The 12482-nt window shown below is 43.0% G+C and overlaps 1 protein-coding gene across 8 annotated transcripts in view; it reads right to left on the reverse strand.

Moving 5' to 3' along the window:
• PJA2 (praja ring finger ubiquitin ligase 2) overlaps positions 1-12482 on the reverse strand; it is a 105443-nt gene that overhangs the window by 14864 nt on the left and 78097 nt on the right. For all 8 annotated transcript variants that reach the window (XR_013346172.1, XM_077817298.1, XM_077817300.1 and 5 more), the window contains exons 5-6: positions 11927-12112; positions 9840-9951 (exon numbers count right to left, since the gene is read on the reverse strand). Coding sequence is in view for 7 of the 8 variants with exons in the window: in XM_077817298.1 (XP_077673424.1) it covers positions 9840-9951; positions 11927-12112 (298 nt within the window). In the remaining variant the exon portion in view is untranslated. The remainder of the gene's footprint in view (positions 1-9839; positions 9952-11926; positions 12113-12482) is intronic.

Genomic DNA, 12482 nt, shown 5'->3' on the forward strand with positions numbered 1-12482 from the left:
AAGAATTAGTGGGGGAAGCAAAAGTGGATGGGAATCTGGGAGGCAGTGACCATGAGTTGGTTGAGTTCAGGATCCTGACACAGGGAAGAAAAGTAAGCAGCAGGATACGGACCCTGGACTTCAGGAAAGCAGACTTTGACTCCCTCAGGGATCGGATGGGTAGGATCCCCTGGGGGACTAACATGAAGGGGAAAGGAGTCCAGGAGAGCTGGCTGTATTTCAAGGAATCCCTGTTGAGGTTACAGGGACAAACCATCCCGATGTGTCCAAAGAATAGTAAATATGGCAGGCGACCGGCTTGGCTTAACGGTGAAATCCTAGTGGATCTTAAATATAAAAAAGAAGATTACAAGAAGTGGAAGGTTGGACATATGACCAGGGAAGAGTTTAAAAATATTGCTCAGGCATGTAGGAATGAAATCAGGAGGGCCAAATCGCACCTGGAGCTGCAGCTAGCGAGAGATGTTAAGAGTAACAAGAAGGGTTTCTTCAGGTATGTTGGCAACAAGAAGAAAGCCAAGGAAAGTGTGGGCCCCTTAATGAATGAGGGAAGCAACCTAGTGACAGAGGATGTGGAAAAAGCTAATGTACTCAATGCTTTTTTTGCCTCTGTCTTCACTAACAAGGTCAGCTCCCAGACTGCTGCGCTGGGCATCACAACATGGGGAATAGATGGCCAGCCCTCTGTGGAGAAAGAGGTGGTTAGGGACTATTTAGAAAAGCTGGATGAGCACAAGTCCATGGGGCCAGACGAGTTGCAACCAAGAGTGCTAAAGGAATTGGCGGCTGTGATTGCAGAGCCATTGGCCATTATCTTTGAAAACTCGTGGCAAATGGGGGAAGTCCCGGATGACTGGAAAAAGGCTAATGTAGTGCCAATCTTTAAAAAAGGGAAGAAGGAGGATCCTGGGAACTACAGGCCAGTCAGCCTCACCTCAGTCCCTGGAAAAATCATGGAGCAGGTCCTCAAAGAATCAATCCTGAAGCACTTACATGAGAGGAAAGTGATCAGGAACAGTCAGCATGGATTCACCAAGGGAAGGTCATGCCTGACTAATCTAATCGCCTTCTATGATGAGATTACTGGTTCTGTGGATGAAGGGAAAGCAGTGGATGTATTGTTTCTTGACTTTAGCAAAGTTTTTGACACGGTCTCCCACAGTATTCTTGTCAGCAAGTTAAAGAAGTATGGGCTGGATGAATGCACTATCAGGTGGATAGAAAGCTGGCTAGATTGTCGGGCTCAACGGGTAGTGATCAATGGCTCCATGTCTAGTTGGCAGCCGGTGACAAGTGGAGTGCCCCAGGAGTCAGTTCTGGGGCTGGTTTTGTTCAATATCTTCATAAATGATCTGGAGGATGGTGTGGATTGCACTCTCAGCAAATTTGCAGATGATACTAAACTGGGAGGAGTGGTAGATACGCTGAAGGGTAGGGACAGGATACAGAGGGACCTAGACAAATTGGAGGATTGGGCCAAAAGAAATCTGATGAGGTTCAATAAGGATAAGTGCAGGGTCCTGCATTTAGGACGGAAGAACCCAATGCACAGCTACAGACTAGGGACCGAATGGCTAGGCAGCAGTTCTGTGGAAAAGGACCTAGGGGAGAAGCTGGATATGAGTCAGCAGTGTGCCCTTGTTGCCAAGAAGGCCAATGGCATTTTGGGATGTATAAGTAGGGGCATAGCGAGCAGATCGAGGGACGTGATCGTCCCCCTCTATTCGACATTGGTGAGGCCTCATCTGGAGTACTGTGTCCAGTTTTGGGCCCCACACTACAAGAAGGATGTGGATAAATTGGAGAGAGTCCAGCAAAGGGCAACAAAAATGATTAGGGGTCTGGAACACATGACTTATGAGGAGAGGCTGAGGGAACTGGGATTGTTTAGTCTGCAGAAGAGAAGAATGAGGGGGGATTTGATAGCTGCTTTCAACTACCTGAGAGGTGGTTCCAGAGAAGATGGTTCTAGACTATTCTCAGTGGTAGAAGAGGACAGGACAAGGAGTAATGGTCTCAGGTTGCAGTGGGGGAGGTTTAGGTTGGATATTAGGAAAAACTTTTTCACTAGGAGGGTGGTGAAACACTGGAATGCGTTACCTAGGGAGATGGTAGAATCTCCTTCCTTAGAAGTTTTTAAGGTCAGGCTTGACAAAGCCCTGGCTGGGATGATTTAATTGGGGATTGGTCCTGCTTTGAGCAGGGCTTTGGACTAGATGACCTCTGAGGTCCCTTCCAACCCTGATATCCTATGATTCTATGATCTGGACCCATGGAAAAGAAGCCCTTGAGGAATCCCACCATGATTTCAACAATTTCCATCCCACCATCAACCTCAGCCTGGTCCAGTCCACACAAGAGATCCACTTCCTGGACACTACAGTGCTAATAAACGGTTGTCACATAAACACCACCCTATACCGGAAATCTACTGAACGCTATTCCTACCTACATGCCTCCAGCTTTCACCGAGACCACACCACACGATCCATTGTCTACAGCTAAGCTCTGCGATACAACCGCATTTGCTCCAACCCCTCAGACAAACACCTACAAGGTATCTATTAAGTATTCTTACAACTACAATACCCACCTGCGGAAGTGAAGAAACAGATTGATAGAGCCAGAAGAGTTCCCAGAAGTCACCTACTACAGGATAGGCCTAACAAAGAAAATAACAGAACGCCACTAGCTGTCACCTTCAGCCCCCAACTAAAACCCCTCCAAAGCATTATCAGGGATCTACAACATATCCTGAAGGATGACCCAATACTCTCACAAATCTTGGGAGATTCGTCCAGTCCTTGCCTACAGACAGCCCCCCAACCTGAAGCAAATACTCACCAGCAACCACACACCACACAACAGAACCACTATCCCAGGAACCTATCCTTGCAACAAAGCCCGTTGCCAACTGTGTCCACATATCTATTCAGGGGACACCATCACAGGGCCTAACAACATCAGCCACACTATCAGAGGCTCGTTCACCTGCACATCTACCAATGTGATATATGCCATCATGTGACAGCAATGCCCCTCTGCCACGTACATTGGTCAAACTGGACAGTCTCTACGTAAAAGAATAAATGGACACAAATCAGATGTCAAGAATTATAACATCCATAAACCAGTCGGAGAACACTTCAATCTCTCTGGTCACGCGATTACAGACAAGAAAGTTGCGACATTACAACAGAAAAACTTCAAAACCAGACTCCAGCGAGGGACTGCTGAATTGGAATTCATTTGCAAATTGGATACAATTAACTTAGGCTTGAATAGAGACTGGGAGTGGCTAAGTCACTATGCAAGGTAACCTATTTCCCCTTGTTTTTTCCTACCCCCCCTCCCGCCCCCGTTTCTCAGACGTTCTTGTTAAACCCTGGATTTGTGCTGGAAATGGCCCACCTTGATTATCACACACATTGTAAGGAGAGTGATCACTTTAGATAAGCTATTACCAGCAGGAGAGTGGGGTGGGGGGAGAGAAAACCTTTTGTAGTGATAAACACCCATTTTTTCATGGTTTGTGTGTATAAAAACATCTTCTGTATTTTCCACAGTATGCATCCGATGAAGTGAGCTGTAGCTCATGAAAGCTTATGCTCAAATAAATTGGTTAGTCTCTAAGGTGCCACAAGTACTCCTTTTCTTTTTATTTAAAAAATATTTATTCCCTATGTGGATACTTACAGACTGGCATCAAGTCATCCCATAACATGTTAAGCTAAATAGATTGAACTCCTTGAGTATCACTGTTTTTTAATCCTTCAATCATTCTTGGGGCTCTTCCCCTACCTAATTTATCAGCTGCCTTCTGGAACTGTGGACACCAGGACTGGACTCAGTATTCCAGCAGCAGTCACACTGGGTGCCAAGTAAAATAATACCTCTCTACTTCTACTCAAGATTTTCCTGTTTATGCATCCCAGGATCACATTAGCTCTTTTGGTCACAGTGTCACACTGGGAACTCATGTTCCGCTGATTATCCACCATGACTCCCAAATCTTTTTCAGAGTCACTACTTCCATGGATAGAGTACCCCATCTTGTAAGTATGCCTTACATTCTTTGTTCCTAGACACACATATTTATACTTAGTCCCATTAAAACACATATTGTTTGCTGGTGTCCATTTTACCAAGTGATTCAGGTTGCTCTGTACCAGTAACTTGTCCTCTTCATTATTCACCACTCCCCCCAATTTGTGTGTCATCTGCAAACTTTATCAGTGATTATTTTATGTTTTCTTCCATGTCGTTGATAAAAATGTTAAATAGCATGGGACCAAGAACTGATTCCTGTGGGACCCCAGTGGAAACAGACATGCTTGATGATGATTCCCCATTTACAGTTACATTTTGAGACCTAACAGTTAGCCAGTTATTAATCCATTTAATGTGTGCCATGTTAATTTTATATTATTCCAGTTTCTTAATCAATATGTCATGAGATACCAAGTAACTGTCTTTTCTTCTTCAAGTGGTTGAGATCAGGTGACTCACAAGCGAATGAGTAGGAGGTGAGATCAGAGACTACTTATAGAAAACTGCAGAACTGCCTTCCCAAAGTTTGTATCTGATCTAGCCCCTCAGCCCCTGACAAGCCCCTCAGTACCAAACAGGTGGGCAACCTCAACTCTGCGCCCTAAATTGGAAGAGGTGCAGAAGAAGGTGTCAACAACGTCATGTCTGTAATAAGTTCACATGGCACAAAGGACACTGAAGAAGAAGCCACCACACCTGAACATTCCTCAATTAGTGGACAGTCAGGAACAGACAGGCAAAACAAGTCTGATACTGCCCAATACGCCAGAGTACCAGAGTCAATAGTACAGAGTTCACACGTTGGTACCGGAGTACAGGTAGACATCCCTGCTCTATCTCATGTACCAGATGAATCACGGTCTTGGTTTGCACTCCTCTTAGAAGGGGAGAAGAAACCTCTCCTAGCCCTGCTCCATTTTATGAGATCTTTGTCTAGAAGGACCAGAGGAAGGGAGACAGTCTCTCTTCCTCCTGGAAGAGGAATCCAAACCTGGCCAAACAACAGCCCATGCTGGCTGAGATGCCACTAAGGGGTCTGGCAATCTTTGGAGTTCCCTAGTGCTGAAGCAAACCTCATGGTCTGCTCCAGAAGGTACTGCTTCAAGTGAAAGTTTCTGGCCATCTGCATTTCTTTGCCTTTCTCTTCTGAATGACTTGCAGATTTCTTTAACGTGCCCTTCCCCCAACAAGTCTGAGGGTCACTATAAGGGTTCGCTACACCACACAACAGTGAGGGCATCACACCAGGCAAAATCCTAACTATTAGTAAACTAAACCTAGGGGTACTACTATACGAACGACAACTAACAACTATACATGGGGGGGAAAACCACAGACAGCACCGTGAAACAAGGCTTGAGGTAAAAACCACAACGAGCACTCTTACTCAAGCTCTGGGCAGTGAGAAGGAACTGATGCAGGTATGGGTAGGAGCACCGCCTGTATAGATACTGCTTAGCAAAGTTCTCTGGCTTTGGTGTGCTGGGTGGGTACATACCTGAGTTGAACACATGGATGCAAACACGAAGAAAAACCTCCAATAACAGGAATTCTACAACCTCCCTTGGTAGCCTATTCCAATACTTAACTATTCTTAGATTTAGAAAGTGCATCTGAAGAAGTGGTGTTTTACCCACGAAAGCTTATGCCCAAATAAATCTGTTAGTCTTTAAGGTGCCACCAGACTCCTTGTTGTTTTCTTAGATTTAGAAAGTTTTTCCTAATATCTAACCTAAATCTTCCTTGCTGCAGATTAAGCTGATTACTTCTTGTCCTACCTGCAGTAGGACCACTGATCACTATCCTTTTTATAACAGCACATTTGAAGACTCATCATGTCCCTCTTCAATCTTTTTCTCAAGACTGAACATACCCAGTTTTTTGGGTTATTTTTTTAAACCTTTCCTCATAGGTCAGGTTTTCTAAACCTGTTATAATTTTTGCTGCTCTCCTCTGGAGCCTCTCCCATTTGTCCACATTTTTCTTTATGTTTGAGCACCCAAAACTGGAATCAACACTGCAGATGGGTCCTCCACAATGCCAAGCGGAACAAAACAATTGCCCCTTGTGTCTTACATATGACACTCCTGTTAATACACCCCACAATGATATTAGTCTCTTTTGCAACTGCCTCACATTGCTGGCTCATATGCAATTTGTGGTCCTCTACAACACCCAGCAGTACTATCACCTAGCCAGTTATTCACCCATTTTGTATTTATGCATGGGATTTTTCCTTCTTACATGTAGTACATTTAACTTTACTTTATTGAATTTCATCCTGTTGATTTCAGACCAATTCTTCAATTTGTCAAGGTCTTTTGATTTCTAATCCTGTCCTGCAAAGTGCTTGCAATCCCTAACAGTTTGGTGTCAAGCGCAAATTTTATAAGAGTAGTCTCTACTCCATTATCCAAGTCTTTAATGAAAATATTGACTAGTACCAGACTCAGGACAGAACCCTGCATGACCGCAAGAGATAGGTCTTCCTAGTTTGACAGCTAGCCATTGATAACTATTCTTTGAGTGCAGTTTTTCAACCAGTTGCATATCCACCTTATAGTAACTATGGATGAAGGAAAAGCAGTGCACATGTTGTTCCTTGACTTTAGCAAAGCTTTTGACACGGTCTCCCACAGTATTCTTGCCAGCAGGTTAAAGAAGTATGGGCTGGATGAATGGACTATAAGGTGGATAGAAAGCTGGCTAGATTGTCAGGCTCAACGGGTAGTGATCAATGGCTCCATGTATAGTTGGCAGGCGGAATCAAGTGGAGTGCCCCAGGGGTCGGTCCTGGGGCCGGTTTTGTTCAATATTTTCATAAATGATCTGGAGGATGGCATGGATTGCACCCTCAGCAAATTTGCAGATGACACTAAACTGGGAGGAGTGGTAGATACGCTGAAAGGTAGGGATAGGATACAGAGGGACCTAGACAAATTGGAGGATTGGGCCAAAAGAAATCTGATAGGTTCAACAAGGAAAAGTGCAGAGTCCTGCACTTAGGACGGAAGAATCCAATGCACCACTACAGACTAGGGACCGAATGGCTAGGCAGCAGTTCTGCAGAAAAGGACCTAGGGGTCACAGTGGACGAGAAGTTGGATATGAGTCAACAGTGTGCCCTTGTTGCCAAGAAGGCCAATGGCATTTTGGGATGTATAAGTAGGGGCATTGCCAGCAGATCGAGGGACGTGATCGTTCCCCTCTATTCGACATTGGTGAGGCCTCATCTGGAATACTGTGTCCAGTTTTGGGCCCCACACTACAAGGAGGATGTGGAAAAATTGGAAAGAGTCCAGCGGAGGGCAACAAAAATGATTAGGGGACTGGAACACATGTGTTATGAGGAGAGGCTGAGGGAACTGGGGATGTTTAGTCTTCAGAAGAGAAGAATGAGGAGGGATTTGGTAGCTGCTTTCAACTAGCTGAAAGGGGGTTCCAAAGAGGACGGCTCTAGACTGTTCTCAGTGGTAGCAGATGACAGAACAAGGAGTAATGGTCTCAAGTTGCAGTGGGGGAGATTTAGGTTGGATATTAGGAAAAACTTTTTCACTACGAGGGTGGTGAAACACTGGAATGAGTTACCTAGGGTGGTGGTGGAATCTCCTTCCCTAGAAGTTTTTAAGGTCAGGCTTGACAAAGCCCTGGCTGGGATGATTTAGTCGGGGATCGGCCCTGCTTTGAGCAGGGAGTTGGACTAGATGACCTCCTGAGCTCCCTTCCAACCCTCATATTCTATGATTCTATGATAACTTCATCTAGGCAACATTTCCCTATGGGACCTAGGGGAACATATGGGACTAAACCAAAAGCTTTACTAAATCAAGATATCTCATATCTACTTGCTTCACCCCCAACCACTAGGCCAGTAAACATGTCAAAGAAAGTAATTAGGTTTGTCTAGCTTTATTTATTCTTGACAAATCCATATTGGCCATTACTTATCACTCAATTATCCTCTAGATACTTACAAATGGATTGTTTAATACTTTGTTGCAGTATCTTTCCAGATATTGAAGTTTCCCTTTATAAAAGACATGTACTATACGCCCCTTCCAATCCTCCTGCACATCACCCATCCTCAGTAAGTTCTCAAAGATAATTGCTAATGGTTCAAAGATTGCTTTAGTACCCTATCATGAATTTTGTAAGGCCCTGCTGACTTGAATACATCTAAGCTATCTGAATATTCTTCAACCAGTACTTCCTCGATTCTGACTTGTATTCCTTCCTAGTCTTTGTTAATATTAATTATGTTAAACATCTGGTCACCATTCACCCCTTTTTAATTGCAGACTGAGGTAACATGGGCATTAAACACTTCAGTCTTCTTGGTGCCATCTAGTATTAGTTCTCCTTCCCTGCTAAGTAGCAGACCTACACTTTCCTGTGTCTTTCTTTGCTCCCAAGGTATTTATAGAACCTCTTCTTACTGTCTCATGACCCTTGCTAGGTGTAACTCATTTTGTGCCTTAGCCTTTGTGATTTTGTCCCTATATGCTTGTGGTATTCATTTATATTCATCCTTAGCAATCTGGCTATGTTTCCACCTTTTGTAGGATTCCTTTTTGATTTTCAGGTCAGTAAAGAGCTCATGATGGAGCCATACAGGCCTCTTACTATTCTTCTTCTTATCTTTCCTTTGCATCAGGACAGTTTGCTGTTGTGCCTTCGTAGCAGAGCGATGACTCATCAGCACGGCACATCCTGCTGGTTGTCCTGGGAATTAGCTCTTTTCCAGCCTTGGAGCACCCTCTGCCAGCTGGTGGCTCACCTGCCTCAGGCCCCTGTGTCCCTCCTGGACCCCAGTGCCCCTTTAACTTGGGTTCTGCCCCAGCTGTACCCTCACACTCTGGGTCTCTCTTCCCAGGGGAATCCCCAACCCTCTAAGACCATCTTGCCTCCGTGGCTTCTGCCAGTCGTCATCTAGCCCCCTCTCACTGGGGCAAACTGCAGTCTGTAATGGCCACTCATCATCGGTAAGGGGGTTGGACCAGCTGCCTCTGCCTATCCCGGGGCTACACCTCTTTAGCCCCAGTACCTGCCTTGGGCCCCTAACAAGGTCAGACTGGAGCTCCCCAGCTCCTCTTGCCTTTCCTCAGCCCTGCTCTGCTTCAGGTACCCTTTTCTCCCAGGCAGCTAGGTCCTTCAGCTCCTGACTGACAGCCCTTTTATAAGTCCGCTGTGGCCTGATAGGGCATAGCCCCAGCTGTGGCTGCTTCCCCAGTCACCCTAGCCTTTTTCCACTGGAGCAGGTTAACTGCCCCTCAACACCCTTAAATACTGTTTGAGAAACTGCCAGCTCCTGTGAACTCCTTTTTCCCTTAGATTTTTTTTCCCAATGGAACCTTACCCACTAATTCTCTGATTTTCTTCAAGTATTCTTTTTTGAAGTCCATTGGCCTTATTCTGCTGCTCTCCATCCTTCCTTTCCATTGGATCATGAAATTGTCATTTCATGATTACTTTCACCTAAGTGACTGATGCACTAGGAAATGATAACACACTAGCAAGTGCATCTAGCTCACTGTTTCATACTTGTTTAGATCAGCAGAGCTTACAAGTATAAAAAGTAGTAAAAATGCGTGTCATTAAAAAGTGAGCGGATATGAATTAATACACACAGGGATCATATATGCGGAACACACTGGTGCATTACTACTCAAAACAAAACAAAAACTATCATCTTTAGGCTCCTTTAAGCTAGTCTGGTGACATGGTTTTAAGTCATTTTAATGTGTTCCGTTTTTATTTTTACACAGAAGTCAGAAATCGTATTTCAATACCTCCATGGCCTGTGCCAAACGCTCCTCCAGTGCCATATATGTGAGAAACTGAGGATCCACATAAGAAATGGCTTGAGCAACTCCTAGGCCATCACCAAATTCATCAAGTAGTCTGAAAACACCAAAAATGCAATATTAGGAAACAGAGCCTCCATTTTAAGTGCAGCTTTAACAATATTCAATTGAAAAATTACTTGATCTGTCAGACAAAAACCAGGCAAATCCTAATGAGAGAGACAAGGTGTGTGAGGTAATATCTTTTTACTAAACCAAAGATATTGGTTCAATAAAAAAATATTGCCTAACTTTCTTTGTCTCTAATATCTGGGACTGACACAGCTACAACTATACTGCATACAAATCCTAAGGAGCGCATAAAAGCTGGGTTTGTATATGTCAATTAGAGGATGTTTGTGAATCAGTCAGGAGTATGCCCATTTGAAAATTTTGTGCTTCATGTCTCTGCACACAGATGTTCAGATAGACTAAACACTGTGTGTCTATACTTTTTCAAAAACATTTACATCTATTTTAAGTAAAGTTGTACACTCTGAAATGGAACAAACCCATACAAGGCTTCTGACACAATTTCTGACCTTGTATCTGATGCTTTTCTATATTATGCGCATGAAAAATAAAAGCAATTTATTTTAGAGCTACTTTTTATAAATTCATCAGTATAATTTAGTGACAAGGCTTTGATATGAGCAGATATTGCAAGATGCAGGTATCAGCATTTGCTAGGTATAAGGGATATGCTTTCTGTTTTCTTATCAACCCTAAAAGATATTACCAATTTTTGTTTTCCAAAAAATTGAAACAAGACTTCGGGTTGTGCCTTTTAGGTCTTCATGATGCTAAGCCACACTCTGAAAGCTCTTGCTCCTCTCCCAACAAAAAAGTTTATTTCCTGCTTATTTTTCTACATGAGGAACTCAGGTCCTGTCTAGCCTGGAAGAGACTGTGATGTCACCACAACAATAAAAGTGAAAGGTGAACTATTGTAAAGGTAGGATTTGTAATTAGGCTGCTTAAAACTGTTTTTGGTCACACTTTTGAACTTAAACACCTAAAAATTTTGAATGTAGACTATTTTAAAAATTCAACATCCCACCTTTTCAATTAAGGGCTGAAAGTTAACACTGTACTTGGAAAACCAGCCTTGATATTCCTAAGGTTAAAAAAAAAATGAAATGAAAACCATTGGTTCTTATAAAGCCTTTCTCTGCTAGATTAAACAGCTCTTTGGCACTCTCTGTTTTATCCCCATAAAGCTACTAATACACAGTCATCAAGTCACCTGTTACTCTCCTTTTGGATAAACTAAACAGATTGAACTCCTTAAGTCTCTCATTCTAAGGCATTTTCTCCAACCCTCAAATTATTTTTGAGGCTCTTTTCTGCACTCTCTAATTTTTCAACTTTCTTTTTAAAATGTGGATACCAGACTGTATGCAATATTCTAGTAATGGTCTTATGAATGGCATATGGAAGCAAAGTCATCTCCCTACTCCTATTGTAATTATCTTGATATTTTGCAATATTTCTAAGTAATCTTAACACTGAAATGGAAAGAAACATGTAAAAATGATTTCTATGTGCATAGCACTGAAAAGAGAAATAAGACAAGGTTTATAATGCAGATCTAAATCCCTATAATTGCAGAGGAGTAACTACAAAATAAAAACCTTTACCAAGATCATATATACGTCAACATTCAATTAGATGAATATTCTTATGTAATCAAAAATGTGTATAACAACATTTATATGGGGCACTTATCAACCTGGAAATGAATCCAAAATTACATCCACAGGATCTCCAATTTGAAATAACTACGTGGTACATCAGAACTATCTTAAAATTTGAACCTGAGCAATATGACACGTCTTAATCTTCCTGTTGGAAGAAACAGCACTTATTGCAAGTTAACCCTGAAAATCCAGTATCATCGGCTTGTTTAAGCAGTAGAACAATGCTCAATTTGTGGCCTCCTAAATATAGCACAAAGTGCAAGATGACAGAAAAACTAACTATTAATATCATCTCACACAGAGAACCCATCACTTTTATGCACAGGTGCATACCTCCACTCCATGTCTAGGTCTTCACTCATACTGGAGTCATCCTCAAGGTTGTTGTTCCCATCCAACATGAAAAATCCTGGATGCACAAAATGGCTAACTGGATCATTTTCCTCATCACTGCTACTTTCAATTTCTTCATGGTACTGCAGCCAAGGAATCTCTCCCTCCTCCAAAGAGGTCTGTTCCCTACAAACAAATATTAGAAAAGCTGTAACTTAAACAAAATAAGTTCTAAAGTAAATGTAAATAATGGAGGATACTTCTTTTACTCTTAAGGGCTGTAAATGCAGCTTTCTCAGACTGAGGGTATATCTTCACTACCCGCCAGATCGGTGGGTAGCAATCGATCCAGCAGGGATCGATTTATCATGTCTGGTCCAGACGCAATAAATCGACCCCTAAGCGCTCTCCCGTCGACTCCTGTACTCCAGCACCGCGAGAGGCGCAAGCAGAGTCGATGGGGGAGTGGCAGCGGTTGACTCACTGTGGTGGAGACACCACAGTAAGTCGATCTAAGTACGTCAAATTCAGCTATATTATTCATGTAGCCAAAGTT

The sequence above is a fragment of the Eretmochelys imbricata genome, chromosome 5 (genome assembly GCF_965152235.1).
Source record: "Eretmochelys imbricata isolate rEreImb1 chromosome 5, rEreImb1.hap1, whole genome shotgun sequence".
Classification (NCBI taxonomy): Eukaryota; Metazoa; Chordata; order Testudines; family Cheloniidae; genus Eretmochelys; species Eretmochelys imbricata.